This window comes from Puma concolor, chromosome A1, assembly GCF_028749965.1.
Source record: "Puma concolor isolate L17-30 chromosome A1, mPumCon1.1.hap2, whole genome shotgun sequence".
Lineage (NCBI taxonomy): Eukaryota > Metazoa > Chordata > Mammalia > Carnivora > Felidae > Puma > Puma concolor.
Window position 1 is genome coordinate 238,496,901 of NC_141667.1, and position 12,113 is coordinate 238,509,013.

The following is a 12,113-nucleotide window of genomic DNA, read 5'->3' on the forward strand; positions in this document are numbered from 1 at the left end:
TGCGGTTGTTTTCCCTGGCCTCTTACTTCCGAAGGACTGCAGCTTTGACCCATTCCGCCCCTTTGTGGGAGGGTCTCACCGAGCAATGGCAGGAACGTTTGCGGGACCCTGCTGCTGCCAATGCCCAGAGACTGCGGCTGTGTGCCAGCCCGCCCCAGAAAATGTTCGAGAGGCGTTTCAGGGATTACCGACAATCACAACACACACCTGGCACCAGGCTTCACCCTTAACGATCTTGTTCCAGCACCAGCGAATGTGGCCATTCTCTGCGGTCTGCTGGGCCCAGGTTGCCTCACAGCCTCTACCAAATCTCCTTCCAGCAGTGGAACCGCTTTTCCCCACGTGGCCTGAGAACCGCTCAGATCTCACTCTGCTCCTGGGGATTCGTCCTTCCCACCAAAGCACCGCCAGGTATGGAGCCGTGGAGCTGCAGCTTGTTTACAAGCTTGTTTACAGTCCCCTTGTTTACAGTCTTAATGGAATTTAAACCCTCTCCTTTCTCCCTTTTTAGTTTAGTCCCTGTGGCCGTTTCCAATTTTCCACTTTCTCTCCAGTTTTTGGCAGGGAGTGCTTTTACCGTATTCTCCCCACTGTTTCCATCCTCTCTCCACATGCAAAAGCAGCTCTCTGCCCTCCGTGGCTTCTCTCTCCCCAAGTTCTCCTCTCCGTGCCGCATACCTGCTGAATTCTGTGGTCTAGGTTGTACGTATTGTTGTGTTAATCTTCAGATCAGTTTTCTAGGTGTGCAGGATGGTTTAGTGTTGGTCTGGCTGTGTTTCATGGATGCGAGACACACAAGAAACTTCCATGCTGTTCTGCCATCTTGGCGGCCTCCTGAGTCTGCTTCTTTTTTTTTTTTTTTTTTAATTTTTTTTTCAACGTTTTTTATTTATTTTTGGGACAGAGAGAGGCAGAGCATGAACGGGGGAGGGGCAGAGAGAGAGGGAGACACAGAATCGGAAACAGGCTCCAGGCTCCGAGCCATCAGCCCAGAGCCCGATGCGGGGCTCGAACTCACGGACCGCGAGATCGTGACCTGGCTGAGGTCGGACGCTTAACCGACTGCGCCACCCAGGCGCCCCTCCTGAGTCTGCTTCTTAAGGCAGTTTTCATTTATGAGTCTTGGTAATAATGTGTGAGAGAATAAGGTTGCCATTGTTTTTCAGAATAGTACAGAAAAGTGCTGGGATGAATTTAACTACTGTCTTTCTCATTACATTTTTATAGAAGCTCAGCAGGTAAATTTCACACACGTTCTGGACATTTTTTCTTTCACAAAATTGCTTTTTTTTCAGTCCTAAAAGTGATTCTTATAAGAATCCCACCCAATCTTTATTTCCAAGAGAGACAATTTTTTGTAGCAATAGGAGGACTCCAAGTGCTTGATACAATGAGAATAAAAGAAACTCTGGACAAGGTTCTTTTGCAACACCATATGGAAAAGAGATACTTGAATATCATACAGATGACAGAGGAATTTATAAGTCTTTGGGTTACCCTAATTGGAAAGAGATAAAGGGTAACAATATGGTGGAAGAAAAGAGTAAGCAAAGATTTATGAGGAAGATTTCATTCTTCCAGGAGAGTATCAAGAATTAAAAAAGCAAACATTATGAAGAAGAGTCAACAAATTCAACTACTTTTTCTTACCTGCCTGCCAATTTCCAGAGTAAACTTGCCAAAAGTAAAATATGCTTTTGTGGAAGTGTATTCTACGGGATTTTTTCTCTAGAGTTCCTACGTATAAATGGATAAAGAAAATGTGATATTTATATATGCAATGGAATATAACTCAGCCATAAAAAAGAAGGAAATCTTGCCATTTGCAACAATATGGATGGACCATGAGGGAATTATGCTAAGTGAAGTCAGTCAGAGAAAGACAAATACTGTGTGATCTTACGTACATGTAGAATCTAAAAAAGAAACCAAACTCATAGATACAGAGAACATATTGATGGTTGTCAGAGGCAGCAGATGGGGTTGGGCAAAATGGGTGAAGGGGGTCAAAAGGGACAAACGTCTAGTTATAAAATATCCCTAAGTCCTAGGGATATGATGTACAGCATGGTGACTAGAGTTAACAATGCCGTATTAGATATTTGAAAGTTGCTAAGAGAATAGATCTTGAACCTAACATAACACGAATCACTGAATTCTACTACCAATATTGCACTACATGGTGACTAACTAAAAGTTTTTAAAAAATAAACAGATAAAGAGCACTACATTAAAGAACCTACACACACACACACACACACACACACACACACACACACACACACGGAAACATTGTATGTTAACTACGCTGCAATTAAAATAAAAAAGTAAAAGTTCTTGTCACTAGAAAAAAACTTCCGTGTAGTGATCGACATTAACTAGACTTACCGGGGGACCATTTCACAATATATACAGATATCAAATCATTATGTTGTTCATCTGAAACTAATGTTATCTATGAATTATATCTCAACTAAGGAAAAAGTTATCACACACCTGTTACTCGAAGTTTATCTGTACCAACCACAACTTCCTTTTCATCGACAGTAAAGAGTGGCTTGCCATCCTTGGAGTTGATCTGGAAGTGTTGACTCTGGACCTCTACCATTTTGGGACCTGCACGATTCATTAAAACAGTTTGTTATGAAGTGTTTACTATACGTAGTGTCAAAATCTCTTTTTACACAGGCCACATCACCCAGCAATACCAAATTACTAAATATACAAAATCTGTTACCAACAGTATTTTTTAAAAATTTTGTGATTAAACTTTTTACGTTCTGAGCCTAAGTCTATGATATTATCAAAATTAATTTATGTCGAATACATGCTAATCTACAAAGCACAAATGTATGGAGGTGCTGAATCACTCACTAGGTTGTACACCTGACCCAAAGGTAGCCCTGTTTGTCAACTATACTCAAATTAAAAAAAAAAAATTAAAAAGAACAAGAAAGCGTTAATCTATGTCACATAAAAGAATAAATCATTTAAAAGTGAAGTTTTTCAAGTTAAAACTAGCCAAAAATAACATAATTTGTCTACTCAGTTTATGTAAATTTGTAATCTTTTGAGTATTAGCCAACTAAGGATTTTATATTCTGAAACGTGAGGTTTGCGAAAGACCATTTTTATCTAATGTTTACTTTTGAGAGAGAGCGTGAGCGGGGGAAGGGCAGAGAGAGGGGGACAGAGGATCCAAAGCGGGCTCTGCACTGACAGCAGCCAGCCCGACGCGGGGCTCAAACTCAGGAACCACAAGATCATGACCTGAGCCAAAGTTGGACGCTCAACCGACTGAGCCACCCAGGTGCCCCATGAATGACCATTTTAAGAGTGGCTCACTTTCAAAGCATAAGAGACTCTTAAAAACAGAGAACAAACTGAGGGCTGATGGGGGGTGGGAGGGTGGGGAGGGTGGGTGAAGGGTATTGAGGAGGGCACCTTTTGGGATGAGCTCTGGGTGTTGTATGGAAACCAATGTGACAATAAATTTCATATTTAAAATAAAATAAAAATAAAATAAAATAAAATAAAATAAAATAAAATAAAATAAAATAAAATAAATAAATTTGAAATCTAAAACAGAAAAAAAAAAAAAAAAGAATGGCTGACTTTAATGGCCAAAGCCAGCCCAGAAGATGAATCCTACTCAGATTCTCTTATGGCGTTTTTGTCATCTTCTTCACTCCCTCCTTCTTTGTATTTCAGTGACAACAGCAACACTTTCCTGTCCCAGTTTCATCTTGTTATGTGAGCTGTGGACTCACTGCTTTAGACTCCCTTTAGACTCACAAGGTTTGGTGAGTGTTCCCACGTGCCTGGGGACTGGGGATGCTGTGCCCTCAAGAGCATATGCGACCTTGTTCCATTTCCCTTGCCCACACTCAGGCATTCACCATTTTATGTCTCTTAATTCTTTGTGTTTCCAATCTTTCTAACCCTGGAGCATAACGGATTAATCTCTCCAGAACACAGCTCCGAGCATTCACTCAAGGAACTACACGCGTTCCCTAATTCTTTTGTAGGTGTGCTTTATATTCTTATCTGGGAGAGTAAATGTACTGAGAATATGGATATCTTACAGTCTTTGAGTGTGTGTTCCTGTATCACTCTCACTACTCATTAAAGTTGAGGGATACATAACTAGAAATTAAATAGAAGCTCTTCAGTGAATACATTAAACAGTTTTGGATATGGTCACCAACATATTCTTATGTTATTTCATTAATCAATACTGCAAAAGCCTTCATTTACCTATGTCTGTGTGTATGTGTAGGACAGTTATAAAGTGGACCACATTTCTCTATTTTTCCTCTATGTCTTAATCTTCTTTCTCTTAAGGAAACCTCACTTTATTTTTTGGATAGTGGCCTGTATTTTTGCTCATCTGCACTTTCACCCAGACTCAGTCACTCAGGGATTCAGTGGCACCATTTATCTCTTCTGGATCACGGATATACCTTAGACATTTATCATATAAGTACTGATTTGCATTAAATCATGAATATTAAGTTATCTGAATTTAAAATTGAGAGGGGAAAAAAAAACCTGGAATAATTTCTCCAGTAAGACTTCACCGTTTAGCTTATTGGAGACTCATATAACAGTTCTAGGGGGCTTGATTAAGTAAAAAGGGTTAAACGACATGATTTTTTTTTTTTTCTGTAACCATTGTTTCATATATGGTGACGAAATGTTCAACGAGTTTAGTTGCATAATTTTCATGAGTAGGGAAACCATATAAACCCTTACTCAAGTCAAAGTAAATGCAGGGGGGCCTGGGTGGCTCAGTCAGCTAAGCGTCTGACTTCGGCTCAGGTCATGATCCCATGGTTTCTGAGTTTAAGCCCCGCATCAGACTCTGCACTGACAGTGTAGAGCCTATTTGGAATTCTCTCTCTCTCTCTCTCTCTCTCTCAAAAATAAAGATACAAACTTAAGAAAAAGAAAATGCAAAAATATGACTCTTGATCATAGGGTCATGAGTTTGAGCCCCACGTTGGGTGTAGAAATTACTAAAAATAATAATAATAATAATAATAATAATAATAAACTTTAAAAAATGTAAAAAACTGAGTGTACCACTCAGCACATATTTATGGCATGTTTTTTTATGTTCAAGGTTTTGTGCTAAGAACCTTGGATATATAAACAAGTGGGATATAGCTCACAACTTAGTGCACTGAAAAGCAAAGCATATAAACCTAGTTTCAGGACAATTTGGTAAGCGCTATGATACAAGCATGGGCAGTGTTTAATGAGAACCCGGAATCCATGGTCTGTCCTTGTGGGTCAGGAATGGCACCTTGGGGAAATGATGTCTGAGCTGACCTTGAAGAAAGACTTTCCATTTCCCTGATGAAGGGAGAATGAGACATGCCAGATAGAGGGAAATACTAGAGGAAAGGCTCAGAAGTGAATAGAATTCTGTCTTCATTTTATTAAAAACAAGGAGGCATCGAATGTTAACTTTGAACACGTTTCCACTTCAGAAAACATCATTCCCTAGCCCATAACCACAGGGATAATCATCTCTTAAAATAACTGAGTTTCTAATTAATCTTTTAGATTTTATTAATATTCTACCTGTTTTTATGAACCTCGCTGGACACTGATTACAGCCAAGCAAATAATCTTCTTCTGCAGTGGAGCTAAGAGATGAAATTCAAACTCTACCTTGGTGGTAAAAAAAACAAGAGCTATCTGGTAAAGGAAAATTTTTAACGAGCGGCTTTGGTACAAAGAAGGAAATGAAAAATGAAAGAAATAAATAAAGGACGGTTTTAGGACCTGACTAATTAAGTTTGTGAAATTGGCCGAAGGGTTTTCTCCGGTGAAAATACAACCAAGTTTTTCCTGACATACAGAATCCCTGACAGCTTTAATTGCATGTGTGATTCCCTCCTCACCCCTCTGCCTCAGTCCCGGCCCCCCAGCCTCTTCCCAGGCAGCCGGGCAGGGAGCCAGTCTATTTCGGCCTTATGCTTCCTCTATTTCTTTTGCCCACAAATGAGCAAACACACGTATCTTTCCTTCTAGCCCTTTCCTACTTCCATGAAGGTAGCCTACAACAGGTAAGCTTCTGCACTTTACTTTTATCGCTTCCAAATATGCCCCGGGAGTTACTCCGAATCAATTCATAGGCGTCTTCCTTATTCTTTTTAACAGATGCATGGTATTCACGCAGATGCACTGTGGTTATTCAACAGTTCACCCATACATCTGGATATTTAAGTAGTTTTTGAAGTTTCTTTCAAAATGTTTATTTTTGGGAGAGAGGGCGAGCGAGCGCATGCTATTGGGGGAGGGGCAGAGAGAGAGAAAGACAGAGGATCCAAAGCGGGCTCTGGGCTGTCAGCACAGAGCCCAGTGCGGGGCTCAAACCCATGAGCCAGGAGATCGTGACCTGAGCCGAAGTCAGGGTGAGCCACCCAGGTGCCCCTGCCCCTTTGTCTTTTTTTGTGGGACCGGAAAGTGGATTCATTTAGGTTTTCTTCCGAACCTACTGTTTCTGGTTTGTCTTTCCAGCCACTGTAGTTGCCGGTTTTGTCTCCTCTTTAGACTTGGGTTCTTATGAAAACGTTTGATATCCTTAAGTGGGCATCACTTGTCTCTGGGCCCACTGGTGGTATTTCAGTACACTTAATTTTGGGGTTTCCTGGGGGAAGTACTATTTGTTCCTCAGTTGGAGAAAAATCCAGGTGGAGTTTCTGGAAGTCTTTCCGGGTTAGAATCTGCCTGGTGCTGAAGGCACAAGTTTTGGATTTCCCCTCTGAGAGTGTGCCGGTCAGATTCTTGGCAAATGCTTGCTGTTCTACAGGGAAGAGTGGTCCGTGTCAACCCATTCACCATCGACATCCTCCCCTCCCTGAGACCGGCACTTCCCCACCCATCTGTCATTCTCTTTCTCTTCTTTTGAATTCTAGAATGTCTGCTTCTGAGATGCAATCTAGCATCGAATTCTCTGTATTCTTGCACTCGTGCTTCTATCGAGGTCTCCGTAGGCTCACTCCAGGATTTCTTCTGCAACATCTGCGGATATGGTGCTCAGGAGAGCTGAACCAAAGTTCCAGATGATGTCATCACAGTTTTCTTTTTGTGTGTTTTACACAGGCCAGATCTTGGAGGGGTCTCGGTCATAGCCAGAGGAGCTATGACCTGTCTTGGAATAGTGTTGATTACTACTGTCATGACTTTCCTAGACCTTTGGTCAATTACAAACTTGTTGGCCTCAGCTTTGAGCAATGATGGCACGCTTGGGCAGCAAACAGAAGGCTCTTGGTTATTTCTCTTCGACGGGGCTGCAGAAACCCCTGCCCAAAGGATCAAAGCTAAAGAGAAAAAGTGCATGAATTCCCACCAGTCTGGAGAAAAGGTCCCTGAGCATCACCCTTACTTCAAATCTCTTGTCAGAACTTGCTGTGTGCTTTAGTAATTTATTTGCTAACCTGGGGGTGGGGGGATCACGAATCAAGTGGCTGAAATGTCAAACATGTCTGTCACTGTCCTGCTTTGGTCTCTCAAGGATATTCTTACATCCACAGCCTGTTGCGACCCTGTGCTGTGTTTGGAGCGTCTCTTCCCTGGGGCGTGCTGCACCGCAAGGTCCCCTGTCTTCAGGTTTGCAGTCACTGTCCTCTGTCTCCTTTTCCCTGGGGAAGGATTGCAAAGCAGCAATATCTAGGTAACCTCAGAGAAACATGCAGCTGGGATAACACTGGTATTTTCAACCTCACTTCTGATGTTTCTTCTGCTGAGTTCAATCATTACACCCAAAGATATCTTGGTTGCAGGTGCACTGCTGTTCCTTAATAGAGGGTCCATGAAACTCTGCAATACTACATTCACTTTATCCTTTTGTTTTACATTTCTATTCTTGATATTAGTCACACTCACGCTCTGGGTATACAAAGGCTTTTGCAGAAGCTTACCATGGCTATGCATAAGTTCCAAGAACCCGAACCAACTTAATGGGTTAATGAGATTCTTACTTCTCAGCTTTGCTATTCGAACACCTGGATCTAAGACAGTGTGATTGTGACAGAGGACATCTTTCAGCACCCAGGAAAATGATTTGGGTGTCTGCGTGATGGTGACCAAATTGAGCCATAAACATTACCAGCCTCCCCAGTGGGTTCATTTGGTTGTTAGCTGAAAATCCCCAGTTGGATTGGTAGTGACCATAACTCTAGAGAAATCGCAGGGCAGAGAGGCCAGTGGCTCTGCTTGATCAAACTCTATACCGACTGCCAGTTGCCGGAAAGCTGGTGGTTCCCCAGGAACCACTGGCTGCAGCCCGGCTAGGTCCTCAGAAAACCCGTACTGCCGAACCCGACCAGCCCTCCTGTGTAAACTTTTTTAAGCTAACCAGAATTCGTCTCTGTTATTTGAAATCAAAAGAAAATGACTGGTAGGCAACCAGAGCTGAACTCACAGTTAGTAAGTTTTCCCGTTATTTTGCTATGAGTTGGTATCTTTCAGCTCAAGGATTTAGAGTGTTAGCTATTGTTCATGTCAGTGTTTGACTTCTTTGGGGATTTAAGACTTTTGGTTTTGACCGTACTGGTTGCCATTGTTTTCAGTGGTTTAGTAATGAGCAAGTATTCATTTCATTACATGGGATGAATTTGGCTAGTTCACATAAATTACATTTTAATGTCCAGGTTGGCTACATTTAACTTCTTCCCAGAAACGTGAGGCCGGAATGGCTGTGATTGCGGAAGTCGTTTACTTGAAAATACCCTTGGTGAGCTGGGCAGTATTCCCTGCTTCAGGGTCCGCCACATAGCAGAGGCTTTTCAACCAAGGGTTTAAGAAAAATCACCAGCTTTAACATTATATCAAGCACGAAACACCCAGGTTAAAACTCAAGATTTAAGGTGAACAATTTAAACCAACGTAATTCTAATGGGAAAATTTAAAAAAAAAATTTTTTTAAGTAAATTCCTTGGTGACAAAAATGGTAACCATATTTGCAGGAAATAGGGCCATAATTTAAGGAAACTGGTGTGCCATAATTTAAGGAAATCTGATTGGAGAGAGGGAGTGGTACATTCCGGGCTGAGGGAGAGAAGTCCTGGGGTTTGCTTTTCCTGCTAAACTACTAATTCCTGCTAACTCCTGGTTTGGCTTGTTCTGCTAAATAGCTGTGTTCTTGAGCAAATTCGCTTTTCACTGCTTCAGTTTTTTTCATTCATGGAATTGGAGGCAGATTTATATTACATCTAACTCTCTTTTTTTAAAATTTTTAAAAAATTTTAAAAAGTGTTTATTTTTGGGGGGGGAGGGAGAGCATCAGTGGGGGAGGGGCAGAGAGAGAGGGAGACACAGAATTGGAAAAAGGCTCCAGGCTCTGAGCTGTCAGCACAGAGCCTGATGCAGGGTTTGAACCCACGAACTGTGAGATCATGACCGAAGTCGGAAACTTAACGGATTGAGCCACCCAGGTGCCCCTAACTCTCTTGTACGATATATGAAAATCTACATTCAACAAAAAATTAAATGAGGAAATAAGTATTTGTAGTAAATCATTTTTATAAGAATATAAAGGGAGTCTTTTTCTTGTGGAGCTCCTAAGGGGTACGTACATATTATTTACATGTGACAGCATATAGAAAGTTGCATGTAGGCATCCAACAAATGGCAAATGAATGACAAAAGATGAGCAAAAATCCCTCAAACATATAAAAGCTACAGCCAAAGAAGTCTGTGAAATAATGGTAAAGATAAATCATAATCCTACATAATCTTTCAAGAAAATATGATTTGATTTTAGACACGTTTCAAGAACATGTACGCTGAATAAACTCAGGTTCATGTCTGGAACCACTGAGAATCTCACTGGACTTAGTGATCGAACAACCTTCTAAGCAAAAGAGAAGTAAGTTATGAAGATTAAAGCAGAACATATAATATGGAACTTGTGTATCAGCATGATAAAAAGGAATCATCAGGCTAATATACGGCTGCAGTTTCCAATGTAACATTATTCTGTTTCGTAAAAAAGAGACGTTGAAAGTTACCAGTTTGTGGTGGCGGGACACTTTTCATCTGTTTTCCCATGACCCAGAAGGCCACTCAGTTTCTTAGATTTGGCACATGTATAGACTGCTGATAGTATAGAGAATGGATACACATTCCTTTCACTAGGTGAAAGGAATTTCTTCTTTTCATTTCTTCCACCGATGATCTTTCTCGGTAATCCTTTTTTTCTCACTGTATAAGAGTTCATGTGATCTCACTGCTGGGTGAGCTTACTCTCTGGTCTTAGCTGGTTGGATAGGATACATAGCTGCCCCCGGGCAGTTGGTTACACACATTACTTGGGCCAATTAGAGTACTTTATTGTGAATTTAGAATTCATGAAACTAAAGACCACGCTGGCCGGTGTTGAGAAGCACAGCCTATCAGATGAAGAACCAGAGAGGTCCTGTACGTCCTACAGAGTTAGAACTGATGTGGCCAAGTGAAAATAATGGGCAGAGATGCTGTAGAAAGGAGGGGTACATGGGCGAGGGGAAAGGGAAGGTGAAGGAGGGGTGGGGAGAGGAAGAGCGAGAGAGAATCTTTTGGCTCTTAGCCCCTGGTCTCTGTTCTTTTGAGGCCAGACACTTTGGCTCCTTTCCTTTGGTCTCTGAGATTCCTTTGCGTTCTGTACTAATCATGTGTCTTTTACTACCTTGAATGGTCCTCTGTTTCTTGCAATCGCAATAACTTTAATTAAAATATCTCAGACTGTCTCCCTCGTGATGCCAACTACTCTCTGCAGTCAACACAGCATGATATTTAGAAAACTCGTACTGTAATTGTTCATGAGTAACTGTGAATTCTTCAGAAGAGAGACGTGTATCCATTCAGCACAACTATCCACGGACCACTCACATGCAAAGCACTGTGAAGACGTTAGACTCACCCACTTTTAACCTGCCTGTGACCTCCCCTTCAGAGTTGCGTGCGTTGACGGTCACATTCTGAGTTGACTGCAGAAGCAGAGATGAATCCTAGAAGGGCATTTACAGAATGTGACAAATACATACTATTCACTCATTTACTCACTTATTTTTAGAGAGACATATTTTTAGACTTATTTTTACTGTGTACATGTGCGCTCCGTGGGCAGGAACAACCAAAGGGATGGAGAGGGAGAATCTTAAGCAAGCTCCACACTCAGTGCGTCGGTGTAGAGCCCAACGCAGGGCTTGATCTCATGATCCTGGGATCATGACCTGAGCCAAAGTCAAGAGTCAAACACTCAAGTGACTGAGCCACCCGGGCACCCCAATGAATAGATAGTATTCAAAATGACTGTGGGGCACCCGGGTGGCTCGGTCGGTTAAGCGTCCGATTTTAGCTCAGGTCACGATCTCGCGGTTCGTGGGTTCGAGCCCCACATCGGGCTGTGTGCTGACAGCTCAGAGTCGGGAGCCTGCTTGGGATTCTGTGTCTCCCTCTCTCTGCCCCTCCCCACTCACGCTCTGTCTCTCTCTCTCTCCAAAATAAACATTAAAAATTTTAAATAAAAAATAAAATGACTGTATATTTGTATTCATATATAAATTTAGGATTTATATAAGATACTTTTTCCATAGTCAGAGATCCTGTGGCCCTACACAGTATTTTAAAATCTTGGATTATACTATGTTAAAAGAGTACATGAAAATTTTTTACTCCAACAGTTTCAAACAATACGTATTTATTATATTATTGATTTTGTGGGTCAGGAGTCTCGGCACAGGCTACCTTGGTCCCCTGTTCAGGGTCTCAAGGGGACTGAAGGGCTGAGGATCCATTCCAGACTCAAGAGCTTCTTCTAAGCTCATGTGGTTGCTGGCAAAATCCATTTCCTCGCTGCTACAGGGTGTCCTAACTCCTTTTTTCATAAATTATAATATTTTTATGGGTTCGCACTGCTCGCATGCAATGGCTATAGTGTACCACGTTAGCTCTCTGGGTGAAGATCTAAAATAATCGAGTTTTAATCAGTGTTTTTTCCTGTTCCAAGGAATAAAAATTTCTTAATAAAATATTAAAATATTAAATTTTTTTTAATATCTATGTCCAGGACATGACATATTTTTAGAAGATAAATCAGAGCATGGTTAGTTCTTCTG

At 41.5% G+C, this 12,113-nt stretch overlaps 1 protein-coding gene across 6 annotated transcripts in view; it reads right to left on the reverse strand.

Annotated features, from left to right (window-relative positions):
• The window catches only part of SGCG (sarcoglycan gamma), a 129,257-nt gene that overhangs the window by 34,370 nt on the left and 82,774 nt on the right, over positions 1-12,113 (reverse strand). For all 6 annotated transcript variants that reach the window (XM_086715205.1, XM_086715191.1, XM_025924472.2 and 3 more), the window contains 2 exons: positions 10,916-11,003; positions 2,497-2,616 (listed from right to left, as the gene is read on the reverse strand). In XM_086715205.1, coding sequence (XP_086571331.1) covers positions 2,497-2,616; positions 10,916-11,003 — 208 coding nt within the window. The remainder of the gene's footprint in view (positions 1-2,496; positions 2,617-10,915; positions 11,004-12,113) is intronic.